General features: G+C 41.9%; 2 protein-coding genes across 4 annotated transcripts in view; both read left to right on the top strand.

Moving 5' to 3' along the window:
* Nucleotides 1-3,708: 3,708 nt before the first annotated feature.
* Nucleotides 3,709-7,180, top strand: LOC120065256 (cyclin-dependent kinase 2). Its single transcript, XM_039016091.1, has 7 exons — nt 3,709-4,148; nt 4,619-4,696; nt 4,788-4,908; nt 5,447-5,617; nt 5,791-5,892; nt 5,987-6,190; nt 6,369-7,180. Exons 1-7 carry the CDS (start codon nt 4,033-4,035, stop codon nt 6,471-6,473), a joined length of 897 nt encoding a protein of 298 aa, XP_038872019.1. The 5' UTR covers nt 3,709-4,032; the 3' UTR covers nt 6,474-7,180.
* A 657-nt stretch (nt 7,181-7,837) lies between these two features.
* Nucleotides 7,838-18,196, top strand: part of LOC120065255 (SAP domain-containing ribonucleoprotein-like) — a 49,794-nt gene continuing 39,435 nt past the window's right edge. For 2 of the 3 annotated variants that reach the window (XM_039016088.1, XM_039016090.1), the window contains exons 1-9: nt 7,838-7,930; nt 8,833-8,932; nt 10,960-11,000; nt 11,083-11,156; nt 13,359-13,404; nt 13,609-13,682; nt 14,032-14,069; nt 14,159-14,187; nt 16,098-16,166. In XM_039016088.1, coding sequence (XP_038872016.1) covers nt 7,898-7,930; nt 8,833-8,932; nt 10,960-11,000; nt 11,083-11,156; nt 13,359-13,404; nt 13,609-13,682; nt 14,032-14,069; nt 14,159-14,187; nt 16,098-16,166 — 504 coding nt within the window. In that variant the 5' untranslated portion in view covers nt 7,838-7,897. The remainder of the gene's footprint in view (nt 7,931-8,832; nt 8,933-10,959; nt 11,001-11,082; nt 11,157-13,358; nt 13,405-13,608; nt 13,683-14,031; nt 14,070-14,158; nt 14,188-16,097; nt 16,167-18,196) is intronic. The other variant, XM_039016089.1, reaches the window with a different exon arrangement.

Below are 18,196 nucleotides of genomic sequence, written 5' to 3'. Positions count from 1 at the left end.
TTACCTAGCAAAGACTTATAGATGACCTGGAGCCAGTGGGTTTGGCGACGAATATGTAGCGAGGACCAGCCAACGAGCGCATACAGGTCGCGGTGGTGGGTAGTATATGTGGCTTTGGTGACAAAACGGATGGCACTGTGATAGACTGCATCCAATTTGCTGAGAATAGTGTTGGAGGCTATTTTGTAAATTGCATCGCCGACGTCAAGGATCGGTAGGATAATGAGTTTTACGAGGGTATGTTTGGCAGCGTGAGTGAAGGATGCTTTTTTGCGAAATAGGAAGCCGATTCTAGATTTAACTTTGGATTGGAGATGCTTAAAGTGAGTCTGGAAGGAGAGTTTACAGTCTAGCCAGACACCTAGGTATTTGTATTAATCCACATATTCTAAGCCAGAACTGTCCAGAGTAGTGATGCTAGTCGTACGGGCGGGTGTGGGAAGCGATCGTTTGAAGAGCATGCATTTCGTTTTACTAGCATTTAAGAGCAGTTGGAGTGGAAGGAGGGATGTATGGCGTTGAAGCTCGTTTGGAGGTTTGTTAACACAGTATCCAGAGAAGAGCCAGATGTATACAGAATGGTGTCGTCTGCGTAGAGGTGGATCAAAGAATCACCCGCGGCAAGAGCGACATCATTGATATATACAGAGAAAAGAGTCGGACCAAGAATTGAACCCTGTGGCACCCCCATAGAGACTGCCAGAGGTCCGGACAACAGGCCCTCCGATTTGACACACTGAACTCTATCTGAGAAGTAGTTAGTGAACCAGGCGAGGCAGTCATTTGAGAAACCAAGGCTGTTGAGTCTGCCGATAAGAATACGGTGATTGACAGAGTCGAAAGCCTTGACCAGGTCGATGAAGACGGCTGCACAGTACTGTCTTTTATCGATGGCGGTTATGATATCGTTTAGGACCTTGAGCGTGGCTGAGGTGCACCCGTGACCAGCTTGGAAACCGGATTGCATAGCGGAGAAGGTACGGTGGGACAGTGATCTGTTTGTTCAATTGTCTTTCGAAGACTTTAGAAAGGCAGGGCAGGATGGATATAGGTCTGTAACAGTTTGGGTCTAGAGTGTCTCGCCCTTTGAAGAGGGGGGTGACCGCGGCAGCTTTCCAATCTTTAGGGATCTCAGACGATACGAAAGAGAGGTTGAACAGGTTAGTAATAGGGGTTGCAACAATTTCGGGGGATCATTTTAGAAAGAGAGGGTCCAGATTGTCTAGCCCAGATGATTTGTAAGGATCCAGATTTTGCAGCTCTTTCAGAGCATTAGCTGTCTGGATTTGGGTGAAGGAGAAGCGGGGAGGGGGGCTTGGGCAAGTTGCTGCGAGGGGTGCAGAGCTGTTGGCCGGGGTAGGGGTAGCTAGGTGGAAAGCATGGCCAGCCGTGGGAAAATGCTTTTTGAAATTCTCGAATATCGTAGATTTATCGGTGGTGACAGTGTTTCCTAGCCTCAGTGCAGTGGACAGCTGGGAGGAGGTGCTCTTATTCTCCATGGACTTTACGGTGTCCCAGAACTTTTTGGAATTAGTGCTTCAGGATGCAAATTTCTGTTTGAAAAAGCTAGCCTTAGCTTTCCTAACTGACTGTGTATATTGGTTCCTGACTTCCCTGAAAAGTTGCATTTCGCGGGGGCTATTCGATGCCCATCGCAGTACGCCACATGATGTTTTTGTGCTGGCCAAGGGCAGTCAAGTCTGGAGTGAACCGAGGGCTATATCTGTTCTTGGTTCTACATTTTTTGAATGGGGCATGCTTATTTAAGATGGTGAGGAAAGCACTTTTAAAGAACAACCAGGCATCCTCTACTGACGAGATGAGGTCAATATCCTTCCAGGATACCCAGGCCAGGTCGATTAGAAAGGCCTGCTCTCTGAAGTGTTTTAGGGAGTGTTTGACAGTGATGAGCGGTGGTCGTTTGGCCCATTACGGACGCAGGCAATGAGGCAGTGATCGCTGAGATCCTGGTTGAAGACAGCAGAGGTGTATTTAGAGGGCAAGTTGGTCAGGATGATATCTATGAGGGTGCCCATGTTTACGGATTTAGGGTTGTACCTGGTAGGTTCTTTGATAATTTGTGTGAGATTGAGGGCATCTAGTTAGATTGCAGGACGGCCGGGGTGCTAAACATATCCCAGTTTAGGTCACCTAACAGTACAAACTCTGAAGATAGATGGGGGCAATCAATTCACATATGGTGTTCAGGGCACAGCTGAGGGCTGAGGGGGGTCTATAACAAGCAGCAACAGTGAGAGATTTATTTCTGGAAAGGTGGATTTATAAAGTAGAAGCTCAAACTGTTTGGGCACAGACCTGGATAGTATGACAGAACTCTGCAGGCTATCTCTGCAGTAGATTGCAACTCCGCCCCCTTTGGCAGTTCTATCTTGACAGAAAATGTTGTAGTTGGGGATGGAAATTTCAGAATTTTTGTTGGCCTTCCTAAGCCAGAATTCAGACACGGCTAGGACATCAGGGTTGGCGGAGTGTGCTAAAGCAATGAATAAGACACATTTAGGGGGGTTTACCAGTGCTGTGATAAGATATTGTGTAAAACAATGAATGTGAAGAATGTATCTGCACTGTATGTGTGTTAGCTAGCTAGCCAGACAATTTTAGAGAAATTATTCCATAAATGTTTCTAATTAACTGCCAATATGCCAACATTCCATTCAATCAATGCAGAAAAGTTGTAAATGCAACATGTACTGATATTGTATCATATAAAAGCATTCACAGCTTTCCTAGGGTGCATTCTTAAATTCACTCTGCTATCTACTCCGATTTCAGACCACTCTCGTCTGAGCGTGCCAGAGCGCAGAATAACCAATGAATTTATGAAGGTGCAACACCTGTTGAGTATGACAGGTGTCAGTAAACGTCTGCAAAAAAAGTCATTAGATTTTTTAAAGCCCAGACTGCACTCTGCGTGCACTCTGGCAGTCCAGAGTGAATTTATGAACACACCCCAAGAAAACAAAATCTGAGACATTAATGGTCTGTTTACATATATTTTAGAGGCTATTTGTACAGAAAATGTGTAGAAAGCCTGTATAAACTGTATTCATAATTATATTACTATATTTTAGTTTGGCTATAATTCTATTACACAATTTCTGATACATCACATGCCTTACTTTTATTTCGCTCCACAAGTAAAGGCAGGAAATGCATTACCTATGCCTCTACTGCCATTCATTCCAATTAGACTGTTTTTTTTATTTCTCCCTGACCAAGATTGCTGCCATTTTCGCCCCATTCTGGAACTTTGAGGGATCGTGACATATTCCCTCTAATAATTTAATAGGATCTCTATGGCATAAACCCAGCTGATTCTCACTGAAAAACAGGGTCCAATCACAGAGTTTCCAAACCCAGAGGCGCAACATCGTAAGACTTCCGGGAATGCTCAAGAAAGAGACCAAACAGACCAGGCCGGGACTTGAGAAGTCGATGAGAGACATGAACCATTATTCCTAAATTGTTAATTTTCTCAAAATCTAAAGGCACAACCTAGATTGGAGAAGCAGTTTCTGCCAAGCGGCACTGTCTTTGGTCCAATGTTCCATCCATTCACCGTTCATTTCTTTCCTCTATGTGCGTCTCAGTTGTAATATTTTGATCATTGGGCTGTCAGTGATTGGTCGTATATTGAAAGTTGGGCGGTTCTCTAGTTCATCCAAGGCGTGGCATAAACAACGCGGGAACTGGCGGGTTCTGTTACTTTTGTTTCGAGTCGAAAGTGTTACAACCCGCTCAACTGATTCCTTTTATTTATTGTGTGATAATCCTGATGGGCTCCCGCTCCAAGTTGTTCCTGGCGAAACACGTTGGAGGCAACGTTGCAAAGTTGCAGATTTATTCACAAAAGTTTAGTTAGTTCGCATGCTAACGTTAGCTTGAATTTGAGGCAGATACTGCTGTTAGCTAACGTTAGCTAGCTAACGTTTTTCTTTGTTTTCAAAAATACAGCGGTTTGTATTAGATGATAGCTCTCTAGCTAGCTAACCAAAACAGAACTTGTGTGACATGGAATCATTTCAGAAAGTGGAAAAGATTGGAGAAGGGACGTACGGAGTCGTGTACAAGGCAAAGAACAAAGTCACTGGAGAGACCGTTGCCCTCAAGAAAATCAGACTAGACACGTAAGTGGTGTCTGACTGACAGCTAGGTTAGCTGGCTATTGTTAGCCAGCTAATTGTCACCTTGGCAAGTAGCTGGCTCCTCCGTCGCTACCTAGTTGGCTATGTCGCTACCTAGTTACTTGACCTGAATTGATAACCAGTGAGTCTTGAAAGTAGCCCATGTTATGCTAGCTTATAGCTAACTACCTGGATAGCTTAGTTAGCTTTTAAAGCTTTGTACGACAAACAAGTCACTGTCTTGACAGCTACTGCTATCATATGGCATTGGTCACATGGACTGTAACGTTCTCATAAGTAGATCCAGCTATTTAGAACTAGAAATCACATCCAGACACATGTAGAAAAGAAAGGTATTATTAACTGCACCATGTTATACACATTACACAATGGATGGGCCCCATGCAATGTTCACATTTATTTGGCTGACTTTGTGAGGAATGGGATGATAGTGTGATATTATGCTTTCTTAGGGAAACAGAGGGAGTACCAAGCACTGCCATCCGAGAGATATCACTCCTCAAAGAGCTCAGCCACCCAAATATTGTTGAGTATGTACCATTGAGCTACTTATGTTAAACACCAGCTTTCTCTGTTAAATTGTGCTTACATTGACATCTCTATGTACTTTCACACCGACAGGCTCCGTGATGTCATCCACACAGAGAACAAACTGTACCTGGTATTTGAGTTCCTACATCAGGACCTCAAGAAGTTCATGGACTCCTCCTCTGTCTCTGGTATCGCTTTGCCACTTGTCAAGGTATTCAGACTGCACTGCACACACAATTTGTTTAGACTGACCAAAAAAAACAATAGGCCTTTAAAGGAATGAGTGATGCATTTGGCAGACACTTTTATCCAAAGCAACTTAGTCACGCCTGCATAGCTTTTTTTCCTGGGTGGCCCCAGGAATTGAATGCACAACCCTGACATTGCAAGTGCTATGCTCTAATTGAGCCATACAGGACAACAGTGCCCCCACTGTGATTTGAGACATGTTTCAATCCCACTTGGGTCTTTGTCAGGTGGGCATATCATCTAGCTACTTTGCATTGTTATCAAGGTGAAAGACCCAAGTGAAAAGGAAATGTATGGCAATTGTTTGAATGTTTCTGTATGTGTAATGTTGTGGTTTTGTTTTTTTACCAGATTGTAGCATAACTCTGTTCTGGATTTTGTATGCCAGTGCTACATACATTTTGTCACCTGAAATGAAAACAATATGGTAACCTATCAGGTTGTGTGACTGTCTGTCTCCCTATGAATCTAATTATGGTGTGTGTGCTGTGTGTTTGCAGAGTTACCTGTTCCAGCTGCTACAGGGCCTGGCCTTCTGTCACTCCCACAGGGTTCTCCATCGGGACCTGAAGCCCCAGAACCTGCTCATCAATGCCCAGGGGGAGATCAAGCTTGCTGACTTCGGTCTGGCTAGGGCCTTCGGGGTGCCTGTCCGCACCTACACTCATGAGGTGAGGCATACACCCACCATACACAATACATACACTACACTGTATTTTGCTGTGTGGTTTTTAGTTGGTCAATGGCTAGCAATATTAGTGTTTCACTTGTGTTATGATCCTGTGAGCATCTCATGATTTTTGAGCCCATGATAGGGAAACTAACATGTATTAACATTTCTCAGGTGGTAACTCTATGGTACCGAGCTCCAGAAATTCTCTTGGGCTGCAAATACTACTCTACAGCTGTTGACATCTGGAGTTTGGGGTGCATCTTTGCTGAAATGGTACATTTATTGTCTGGCTATAATATTTTGCCGCTTCAATATTTTATAAAGCAAGGTCTCACTTCATCTCCAAACTTTCCAATTCGTTCTTCAGATCACTAGGAGGGCCTTGTTTCCAGGTGACTCCGAGATCGATCAGCTGTTCCGAATCTTCCGTACCCTGGGTACTCCGGATGAGGCGGCCTGGCCAGGGGTCACCTCCATGCCCGACTACAAGCCCTCCTTCCCAAAGTGGGCCCGGCAGGAGCTGTCCAAAGTGGTGCCCCCTCTGGATGACGACGGGAGAGAGCTTCTTGGGGTGAGAACTCTAACCACATTGACCACTTTAATGATGTTTTGGTATTGGGCTAGTACCAATAAAGTTAATAAAATGTAATTACTTGAAATTAGTGCTCAGAGCTTCACACTTTGCTGTCACTGGCCGATTAAACATTTAATAGATTGTACCTTATTATGACATTTTCTTATTCTTCCAGCAAATGCTGGCCTATGACCCAAACAAGAGGATATCTGCTAAAAATGCCCTCGTCCATCGGTTCTTCCGTGACGTCACCATGCCAATGCCACACCTACGACTGTGAGACATGCAGACTGACAGGGACAATACATAGCGCAGGGTCTTTCCATGAGAGACCTCTGAGCATAAGGACTGCCCCAGCTCTTATCCACACCTGAATAGTACAGTCCAGAAGATGGGAGAGATCACAGGGAAATATGGGTGCCATTGCAAAAATCATTCCAGCAGCTAAAACCAGCATTTTATAAATTAGATGTCCTGTGAGTTTTTTTTTTTTTTTTTCTTTACAGCCATGAGTGCTTGTTATGTAGTGGAGAATGGATTGGAAAACTCCACAATTGTTTCAGCATTCGATTTGTATTAAAGGGGTTGTGTTTAGATTTTATCAAACTTGTTATGCCAATTTTATAAATGTTTAATGATTATACATAAAGATAAACTTGTTCCAATTCTTCTATTGTCTTTTCAATTAATGTAATTTTGTATATTTACAGGTACTATATGTGGGTTAACATTCACAATCCTGTGCCAACTTTTGGCAAGCTCTTCATTTGAGTTAGGTTAACATTGTGTGACAATATGAAACATATGGTCTGTGTTATTTTGAAGATTTTTCATCAACATATTAATTAGGAAGTTCTATAGTATAGCCACAAACAAAAGGGGGAAAAGGAGGGTTAGTTACAAGTAAATTATCTTTGAACAATTGCAACATGTAGTGTTGATCCCATGTCTTGAGCTGAAATAAATACAAAAAATCCCAGAAATGTTCCATATGCACAAAAAGCTTATTTCTCAGATTTTTGTGTACAAATGTGTTTATCCCTGTTAGTCAGAATTTCTCCTTAGCCAAAGCCCTTTTGTGGGGAAAAACTAACTCTGATTGGCTGGCTCCCCACTCCCCATGGCTGCAGCCCTGCCCAGCACAGGAGGTTTCTGGCTCCCCTCCCAATGGATGGCCCTGCCCAGCACAGGAGGTTGGTGGCACCTTAATTGGGGAGAATGGGCTTGTGGTAATGACTCGAGCGCAGTCAGTAGAATGGTATCAATTACATCAAACATGTGGTTTCCAGGTGTTTGATGCCATTCCATTTGCTCCCGTCCGGCCATTATAATGAGCCGTTTCCCTCTCAGCAGCCCCCAGCCAAGTGAAATCCATAGATTAGGGCCTAACGAATTTATTTCAGTTGACTGAGTTCCTTGTATGAACTGTAACTCAGTAAAATCTCTGAAATTGTTCTATGTTGAGTTTCTATTTATGTAGTATACGAATCACTTAGCTGCTGAGGGAATTACATTTTGATTTGTTAAAATCTAGTAAAGTATCGGCAGATGGCAGCACCACTGAACTTTTTCAGCATTTATACCGTTTCACACGAGAGTAGACAAGCCGCGTACAGCCAATCATCGGTCGTTTTAATACGCCTTTCAGTAAAGCGCAATTCCGCATTGGATATTTTGTTTCCGCTCCTACCCGATACAAACAAGATGGCCGACGTTGTTGAAATCCATAAATTGAAGGTGAGAAAAAATAAAAAAAATGAATACAATTCAATGTATACGGAATTATTCATAATCTAGCTTTATGTAAAATTGACAAGTGATTGAAAATATGCTTATTTTACGGTTTACAACGCTAGCTAATGTAGTTGTGCGGTAGTAATGCAGTGTGATATGCCTGCAAATGGAAGCTAGCTAAAAGTTATCGGCTGATGTGCTAACTAGTTTCAGTAGTTAACGAGATATATCTTTTGTCAAAATGGACTTTTCGTAGAAGGTTTAGGAGAATTTACACAACAGGCTATGAGAATTAGGTTAAGGTTAGGAAAATGGTTAGGGTTAGCTAGCTAAATTGCCTAAAATCAACTTTTTTTAAAGTAAAAAAACGGTATCCCCATCTAGACATAAGCACATATTAACGTTAGTAGGCTTACGTTACTGTAAAACACAGAACGTCGTCAGTTTAACAGCTAGCTGTACGAATTAATTTAGCTAGCTAAATACATTCTACCTTGCAAATTAATACGTTCGCTAGTTAAGGTTAGTGTGCAAAGTTTGCTCTATAGCCAACTAGCTTACTTTTATTGAGCTCGTTATTATTGGTTGGATAACTAGCAGTTATTAACATTATTATTGTCAAAACTGCCCCTGTAACACCGTATACGGCAAGTTATTGTACATTTCACTATCTGTACTTTAGGCCTAGCTTGGTCTGTTGTCAAATTGCTGCATTGAGTTGTGTGCCAAAACTGTTTACTCATGTGGTAGCCATGTGCCTTATTATAGCACTGATTTGGTTCGTTGGTTGTAGTTTACCTTTAAAAAAACAACATTTAATCCATGTTAATTTGTTACTGTATTATATGCATACCCTCTCCACTAACAAAGTGTTATACATTTGTTGACCCTAACTTCACCTTCAGTTGGCTGAGCTCAAGCAGGAGTGTGCTGTGAGGGGATTGGAGGTGAAAGGAAACAAAGGTGACCTTATTGGAAGGTTGCAGGCATACCTTGAGGAGCATGGTATGGTGGACTTGACTTTCTTGCATTAACACGCACTAATTTCTTAATAGCGCTGATTGTACAATTTAAATGTGTATTTTTTTTTTGCGAATGCGTAATGCCCCCAGCCCTGTGAATGTTGACATGGAGGGTTCACTTCAGTTCCATCTATTACACTATTAGCAGCATGCATTGTCATGTTTAGGTGTCGGTCTGTGGTTTCTTGTTTTTGCATAATAACAAACACGTTCCCTCAGATCTACTTATTCTCTTGTTTTGTTTCTGAACTCACCTTAATTTAAAAAACTACTGCAATATAAGCCTTACTCTTTTTTTGGATGGTATCATGAATTCTCTTGATTTTTACAATTAACTGAATCTTAGTTTGATAGATGTACAGTGCATTCGAAAAATATTCTGATCCCTTGACTTTCCACATGTTGTTAAATTGCAGCCTTATTCTAAAATTGATGAAATAGTTTAGTTTCCTCAATCTACACACAATACCCTATAATGACAAGGCAAAAACAGGTTTAGAATTTAACAAATGTATTACAAATAAAAAAAACTGAAATTACATTTACGTAGGTATTCAAATCTTTAGTCAGTACTTTGTTGAAGCAGCGATTACATCCTAGGGTCTTCTTGGGTATGACGCTACAAGCTTGGCACACCGGTATTTGGGGAGCTTCTCCCATTCTTCTCTGCAGATCCTCTCAAGCTCTGTCAGGTTGGATGGGGAGCACAGATATTAAGAGGTATCGCCAGAGATGTTCCATCAGGTTCAAGCTCTGGCTCAGCCACTCAAGGACATTCAGAGACTTGTTCCGAAGCCACTCCTGTGTTTTCTTGGCTGTGTGCTTAGAGTTGTTGTCCTGTTGGAAGGTGAACCTTCGCTCCAGTCTGAGGTCCTGAGCAGGTTATCAAGGATCTCTCTACTTTGCTCTGTTAATCCTTTCCCCTCAATCCTCACTAGTCTCCCAGTCCCTGCCGCTGAAAAACATCCCCACAGCATGATGCTACCACCACCATGCTTCACCGTAGGGATGGTGCCAGGTTTCCTCCAGACGTGACGCTTTGAGGCCAAAGAGTTCAATCTTGGTTTCATCAGACCAGAGAATCTTGTTTCTCATGGTCTGAGAGTCCTTTAGGTGCCTTTTGGCAAACCCCAAGCGGGCTGTCATGTGCCTTTTACTGAGGAGTGGCTTCCATCTGGACACTCTACCATAAATGCCTGACTGGTGGAGTGCTGCAGAGATGGTTGTCCTTGTGGAAGATTCTCCCATCTCCACATAGGAACTCTGTCAGAGTAATCAGCGGGTTCTGAGTCACCTCCCTGACTAAGGCCCTTCTCCCCTGATTGCTCAATTTGGCCGGGCGGCCAGCTCAAGGAAGAGTCGTGGTGGGTCCAAACTTCTTCCATTTAAGAATGATGGAGGCCACTGTGTTCTTCAATGCTGCAGACATGTTTTGCTACCTTTCCCCAGATCTGTGCCTCAACACAATCTTGTCTCAGAGCTCCACGGACAATTCCTTCAACCTCATGGCTTGGTTTTTGCTCTGACGTACACTGTCAACTCTGGGACCTTATCTAGAAAGGTGTGTGCCGTTCCAAATCACGTCCAATCAATTGAATTTACCACAAGTTGTAGAAACGTCTCAAGGATGAACAATGGAAACAGGATGCACCCGAGCTCAATTTTGTGTTTCATAGCAAAGGGTCTGAATACTAATTTAAATATGTTATTTATGTTTTAGTTTTATTTAATACGTTTCAAAAAAACAGTTTTTGCTTTGTCATTATGGGGTATTGTGTCTAGATTGATGAATATTTTGTTTAATACATTTTAGAATAAGGCTGTGACAATGTGGAAAAATTCAAGTGGTTTAAATACTTTCTGAATGCACTATATGTAGCATTATTCACTCTGACAGGTGAAGTATGCATTCTCTAATGTACTATGCTCAGATAAACATGATTGTTTTTACAGCCAGCTTGTTGGCTTGACAATGTGAGGAAAATATATATTAAGCATGTTATGTTCCAGAAGATGAGGTGAATGAAGAGGAGGTCTTGGGAGAGTTAGAGGTAGGAATACTTCACTATTACAATATTTTGGAATATTTTTAAATTTGTGGAGGATTTGTGGAGATCACGTGTGTATTTACAGGACGATCCTAAAGAGGAGGAAATCAATGAAAGACCTGCAGAAGAGGCCGCAGAAGAGGCAGCTGTACCTGAAAAGTCAGTACTCTATTCACTCACACCCACCTACCTATAGAATATTTTATGTCCTAATGGTTATTATGTGATTGAAGTAGGCCTAATCACTGTTATCATGATTCTCATGGTAAATTCAGCAGTTTTTCAACATTACATCATATTTTCTTAATTCAGTGTTAAGATTAAGCTTGATGTCAGCATGTTATTTTTGCTGTCTATGATTGCAATTCCTGATCAATTTCTTTTGCCATATGTACAAGACGTCTTTGGGGTATTATTTCAATAGACAGGTTTCCAGTGATCCACATTTGTTCGACAAAAGCAATGTTGCAAAAATCATTGGAAACGGCAGATATAGAAAACATTTTCTAAAGATCATACATTTTTATCAGTTCTACAGGGGTTGATTTTTCTTTTGTTCAACTTTATTGCGACAAGTGAAGATGGTAACTTTTTCCAATAAATAATCATTGCCGACTAATTTTGAAGGTACGTGGGGCACGTGATGTCATGTATCTAAAGCTCCACTCCACATTTAATTCTAATTCTAAATGCCTACAGCTGGCAAAATAAAATAAATCCACTATAAAAATGTTTCTTTGCAGGAAAAGGTTTGTCCTGACTTTCACGAATGCCTGAATTTCTTTAACTTGCTTTTCTGGTTGGCCAATAAGGTTCACCATCCAATTATTTCCGATATAGCCTACAGGAGATCAATTTTCAACATGGCACGGACCGTGGCACCGATGATGTACACTATATATACAAAAGTATGTGGACACCCCTTCAAATTAGTGGATTTGGCTATTTCAGCCACACCCGTTGCTGACCGGTGTATAAAATCGAGCACACAGCCATGCAATCTCCATAGACAAACATTGGCATTTGAATGGCCTTACTGAAGAGCTCAGTGACTTTCAACGTGGCACCGTCATAGGATACCACCTTTCCAATAAGTCAGTTCGTCAAATACCTGCCCTGCCAGAACTTCCCCGGTCAACTGTAAATGCTGTTATTGTGAAGTGGAAACGTCTAGGAGCAACAATGGCTCAGCCGCGAAGTGGTAGGCCACACAAGCTCACAGAATGGGGCCGCCAAGTGCTGAAGCATGTAAAAGTAGTTTGTCCTCGGTTGCAACACCCACTACCGAGTTCCAAAACACCTCTGGAAGCAACGTCTAGCAGAAGAACTGTTCGTCGGGAGCTTCATGAAATGGGTTTCCATGGCCGAGCAGCCGCACACAAGCCTAAGATCACAATGCCAAGCGTCAGCTGGAGGGATGTGAAGCTCGCCGCCATTGGACTCTGGAGCAGTGGAAATGCGTTCTCTAGAGTGTTGAATCACGCTTCACCATCTGGCAGTCCGACTGACGAATCTGGGTTTGGCGGATGCCAGGAGAACGCTACCTGCCCCAATGCATAGTGCCAACTGTAAAGTTTGGTGGAGGAGGAATAATGGTCTGGGGTTGTTTTATGGTTCGGTCTAGGCCCCTTAGTTCCAGTGAAGGGAAACCTTAAAGCTACAGCATACCCGACCTCACTAATGCTTTTGTGGTTGAATGGAAGCAGGTCACTGTCGCAGTAGGAAAATGTTCCAGCATCTAGTGGAAAGCCTTCACAGAAGAGTGGAGGCTGTTATAGCAGCAAAGGGGGCGACCAACTCCATATTAATGCCCATGATTTTGGAATGAGATGTTTGACGAGCAGGTGTCCACATACTTTTAGTCATGTAGTGTAAATAAACCATTGGTTGGCACTTGAGAATTATTAGAATATGGCAAATATTAGTCAGTTATTACATTCTATCCACCCTGGCTTTCACAGGCTACCTGAGACATGAAACAGATAGGTGGGAGGGCGTACAGGCTGTCGCCAATGTATTTATGCGCAACTACCCTAAATGGGTAATGGAAACAGTTCTGCCACTACATTTTTATTTAAACTTTTTTTGGGGGGTGGTGACGTCATTATGTCCAGCTGTTTTTTTTTTCACACAAGTTAGTTAAACGGTAACGCACCCTAGCAGGCAATTGTCACATTTATTTTCTACGCTAACTTTCGAATACTCGACAATCACTGGACGCATGGAAACATACTGTAGCTACTGGCTGTGCAGTGGTTTATTTTTGACCAGTAGAGGGCAGGCTAGGGTTACAGTTTTTCACTGGATACTGTATTCACCACCCTAATGGTTTAATTCAATTCATTTTTTTTCTTGCTTTAGGGATGCTGAGAAGAAAGTTGTGAAAATCACTGCTCCAGCAGATGAGGTATGTAGTAGCATGATGCACAGAATAACTGGTGTATCAATAGATTTAAAATCATTGTTTCCTACCATGTTATTCTCATCAGCTCTAGTAATCCTCACTCGGTATTGGAAACCTTGACAGGATGAATGTGTACCTGCCATATTGGCACTACATTGATGAAGTGTACTTGTATGAATCTTCAACTTGTATTTGTGTCCATCACAGAAGCTGCAAAAGAGGGCGGAGCGTTTCAACCTGCCTGCCGCTGCTGATAGTAAGAAAGAGGCCCGCGCTGCCAGGTGAGCCCCTGGACTGAATTTCACATTATAATGGATCATCTGTTGACTTTGGATAATCTAGTATTGTACGTCTTGCATGTAGACATCAGCAATGTGTCGCACTTTTGACCCTTCTCTTGACCTCTTCAAATTGATGAAATATGGTAGTTAACAATCAAGGTTTGGTCATTACTCAGTGAACAATATCAGGTAGTTACGTTAAAAGAATATCGAAGATATTATATGTGGCAATAATCTGCCCCATGGGCAAGTCATATTGGTCTGACTGTTGAAAGCATAGTGAAATGGATGTTGAAAAGATGTAGGTTGTGTGAGTGAATATTAACTGAATTGATCTGATGTTTGTCAGGTTCGGTTTACCAGCTCCAACGCCGGCTTCCACACCAGGTGAGTTGGATTTTTAGCCCTTCATAGGTCCTTCAGCATGACCAGTCCAAAGTGTGTAATTCATTAGATTTTTTTTCTTTGTCTATTAGGTGCACCAGTTGCGAATAGCAAACCAACTGTGAGTATCAAGGGGGGTTATATTCATTTTTTATTTTCCTACGGTGACGGTACATAAAATGGCACCTCACATAATCCGCACATTTACAGTAGGCTGCTATAACATTGTCATGGAATAACAGGAGCATAGAATTAGGATACTAGAATGGACATGAACCTTCTTGTGATTGGTCAGCCATTTTGGTCAGGGAGTTGGTCAACTATGGTTTGCCAGTGCTATGATAAGATATTGTGTAAAATAACTTAACAATTTATCTGCGCTGTATGTTTGTTAGCTATGGAACACCGTTTGGTCTTTGTGTGTCAAAAAAGATACACGTCAAATAACACTTTGATGCGTCAAAAAAGCTTGTTGACCAATCAGGACCTGAATATGACTGCACGTCACTTAATAATTGCACGTACATACAATTTTTACGTAGTTATTACACATTGATTACACTCACTCGTATTTCATACATTACAGCGATTCACCAATATGTATGCTATGATGCTGGTAAAGTTGTCTTGCACCTGCTGCACGAGGCAGATACACATTTCTCCAAGCTCTGGGACAGTGCTGGTTAGAAAAAAAGCTAGCGAGCTGTTGGATGCAAACAATGTTCTCCCCCAAAAACATAGCAAAACTATATAATCTGTTTCAGTAGCTATAGCTAGCTAGCTAGGTGTCATCTAAAATACCTCTTATTTATAAGCCAGTTTCTGTATTGGTTGATGGTCGGACCTACTAGCCATGCTTACTTATAACGTTAGCTTGGGGCAACAGGGCTAGGTAGCTGGCTAGCTTGTTTAGTTTGTTATCTATCTAGCTAACTAGTTATTTTCATGAACTACAGTTTGATTTCAATAGGAAAACAACAAGTTGCTGCCTAGCTAATACTTAGTCACATGGATTCCTAAATCATTGCTTAGAATATTGAAAATGATAGCAGTTTCTGGTCATTGTTTTCAGGCTAGTTGCATTGGTGCTAGCTAGGTACCAAGTTTAAGCTTGCCAGCTACCCCAAAAGTTGCTAAAAACATCTGTATCAAAGATATTTGTGAATGTCTTTGTCATACTGCAAACCAAAGTCAATGTAGGGAGACAGGCTACCTCCCAGTTTCCAAACTGTCATCAATTTGACAAAATGATTGATTATTATTATGTTTTTTGATTAGCTAGGTTGAATCAGGTGCAGCTGCTTAGGATATGGCTGGCTGGCAGAAGCAGCAGGATCACCATCCCTTCTCCACTGCCTCTGCGATGGTCGCATGTCGGGAATAATGTTAGACAACCTAGCAATTTTTTTTATCCTGCTTCTTTGATCCTGATCTTATTTCAAATGTTCAGACTTTTTCCCCATTCGGTCAAACAAATAATGGCTTATTACCAAAGCGGTATTGTAAACACATCGTGGTGTGTGTGTGCTTATTTGCAGACTATTTTTTTAATTTAATTTTTACTGCTTTGATAGTACTACTGGCAATAGTGGTGGCGCTTGCACATGCAAGGCATGACACCTGTATAAACTCTATTTATTACAGTATATGACAATATTTTAGATTAACAATTATATTACAGAATTTCTGATATATCGCATACCTTTTAGTTTCCTACTTAAGAAAAATCTGGATTATGCCTCTAATGGCATTGATTCCAATTAAACTGGTTTGGATTTCTCCCTGACCAATGTGGCTGACATTTTCACCCCATTCTGGAACTTTTAGGGGTTATGACATAGCCCCTCTAGTAATTTTAATAGGATCTCTATGAACAGGAGTTCATCTGCTGTGTTTATTAGAGGAGAAGAAGACTGTATGAAAATGATCAGAACTGTTTTTTGTCGTTATGAATAGAAGTGTGTGTATATGCACACCTGTTACTCTTGGTGGAGCTTGTAACCAACCCCTCTCCTCCCTCTGTGTTGTTAGGTCAGCGTTGAGGTCCTGAAGAAGCGGGCAGAGCGCTTTGGCATGAATGTCTCCCCTGTTGCCAAAACGGTGAGCTGACTCATGAATACATGAAACTTGCATAGTAATTCAAATTACACAAGTATACAGGTAGGGTGGCCAACTGGCCCCAATTACACAAGTATACAGGTAGGGTGGCCAACTGGCCCCAATTACACAAGTATACAGGTAGGGTGGCCAACTGGCCCCAATTACACAAGTATACAGGTAGGGTGGCCAACTGGCCCCAATTACACAAGTATACAGGTAGGGTGGCCAACTGGCCCCAATTACACAAGTATACAGGTAGGGTGGCCAACTGGCCCCAAATACACAAGTATACAGGTAGGGTGGCCAATTGGCCCCAAATACACAAGTATACAGGTAGGGTGGCCAACTGGCCCCAATTACACAAGTATACAGGTAGGGTGGCCAACTGGCCCCAATTACACAAGTATACAGGTAGGGTGGCCAACTGGCCCCAATTGTGTGGGACAGTACTGTGTTTTGGCCCTTTGTCCCGCATCCAGCAACCACACATGTCCTGTATTTAATATTTAATATTTTTATGTAATTAATTGACAAATTTTAATTTGTCCACTATTTCAGACTCTCCATTCATTTAATGATAATTGACATTGAGTCACTCCAGCCGGTTTCTTTTTCAGTCATGAAGGCAGGTTGCACTTTTGACAAGATACATTTTCGATCATATTGATGAGGTACTGGTCATGTTAAACACTTCTCCAATCGTTGTGAGATCTGATATTCTGTGCAACGCAACTTTAAAAAGACGAGACATAGGCCAATGTCATGTCTACCAATCACATTTAGTCAAATCCTGTCGGGCTCAGTTCCAGCTAAACTTGGGAGAGAGGACAGTTAACAATTTACAAAAAGCATGCTTCTAACCAAGAGCTACAAAAGTAACTAAATAGCTATATTAGATTGAAAGATAAGGTAATTTCGTCAAACTTGTGAGGTTCTCCATTGCTCATTAGGTGCTCATAATTCCTGTACAACGTCCTGCGAATGTCCTGCAAAATCAATATTTTGTCCCGAATTTGGGTATTTAAAAATAAGTCACCCTACAAACAAGCACAGAATCAAACAATAACGTGGTATAGCTTTCCAATTTTATAGAGTCTTACCTTATTTGAATCTAGTAAGCTTAATATAATTCCGTTAAACCCCAGAAACCCATGGGTATCTGAACCTAATATCACAAGTGTCTTACAGTTAATCCAGTCAGCTGTTTTCCTTACTTATCCTTCGCTGCTGACTTAACCATGTTATTTAGGAGAACTCTTTCTGTTCATACCATGGTGTTGGAGAATATTATTAAACCCAAACTGTATCTCCATTTGTTTTCGGGGTTTAGACCTGCAAGCAGTTTATGTATTCATTCTTCATCTTATTTGTACTTAGTTGAATCAGCTGCTCATCGAGAGTAGTAGTACACTCTCTCCCCCCAGTATTACTAGGAGAATGTGTGTATTGAGGTCAGTACTGCCCAACCCTCTACTGCACCCCTCACCTTTCCCTCTCCCCTCGCTCTCTTTTTGACTTTTCTTTTTACACAACGGAAACGGCGGTCCACAGGGGGCAGATATAATAGCCTCTGGTTGGGGGTAGATGGCGTTACCAGTATGCAGTGAGTGAGGAGCAGATTCAATTATTGCGGCAGGGCCTTTTCACTGGAGGCCTTTGTGTGCAGGCGGAAGTGCCCGGCGCCAAGCTCCTGGGGAGATGTGCAACAATGCCTGTTGTGTAATGTCAGCAGAAGTCTCTGTGTCTGTCTGTCTGTGTCTCTTTCTTTCTCTGTCTGTCTCGCTCTCTCTGTCTCGCTCAATTCAAATCAATTTGCTTTATTGGCATGACGTAACAATGTACATATTGCCAAAGCTTACTTTGGATATTTACAATATGAAAAAAAAAATTGAATCAAAATTGTCAACGGGACAACAATAACCAAGGGTCAAAATAACCATACATTGAGCAATAAGCATACAGTAGAGTACATGTGCAGGTTGATTGGTCTGTCAGACACTGTCAGGAAATGCAGCTCCGTCTCAGGTTCT

This window comes from Salvelinus namaycush, chromosome 20 (genome assembly GCF_016432855.1).
Source record: "Salvelinus namaycush isolate Seneca chromosome 20, SaNama_1.0, whole genome shotgun sequence".
In the NCBI taxonomy this organism is placed as follows: Eukaryota; Metazoa; Chordata; class Actinopteri; order Salmoniformes; family Salmonidae; genus Salvelinus; species Salvelinus namaycush.
This window is presented reverse-complemented; position numbering and strand designations above follow the sequence as displayed.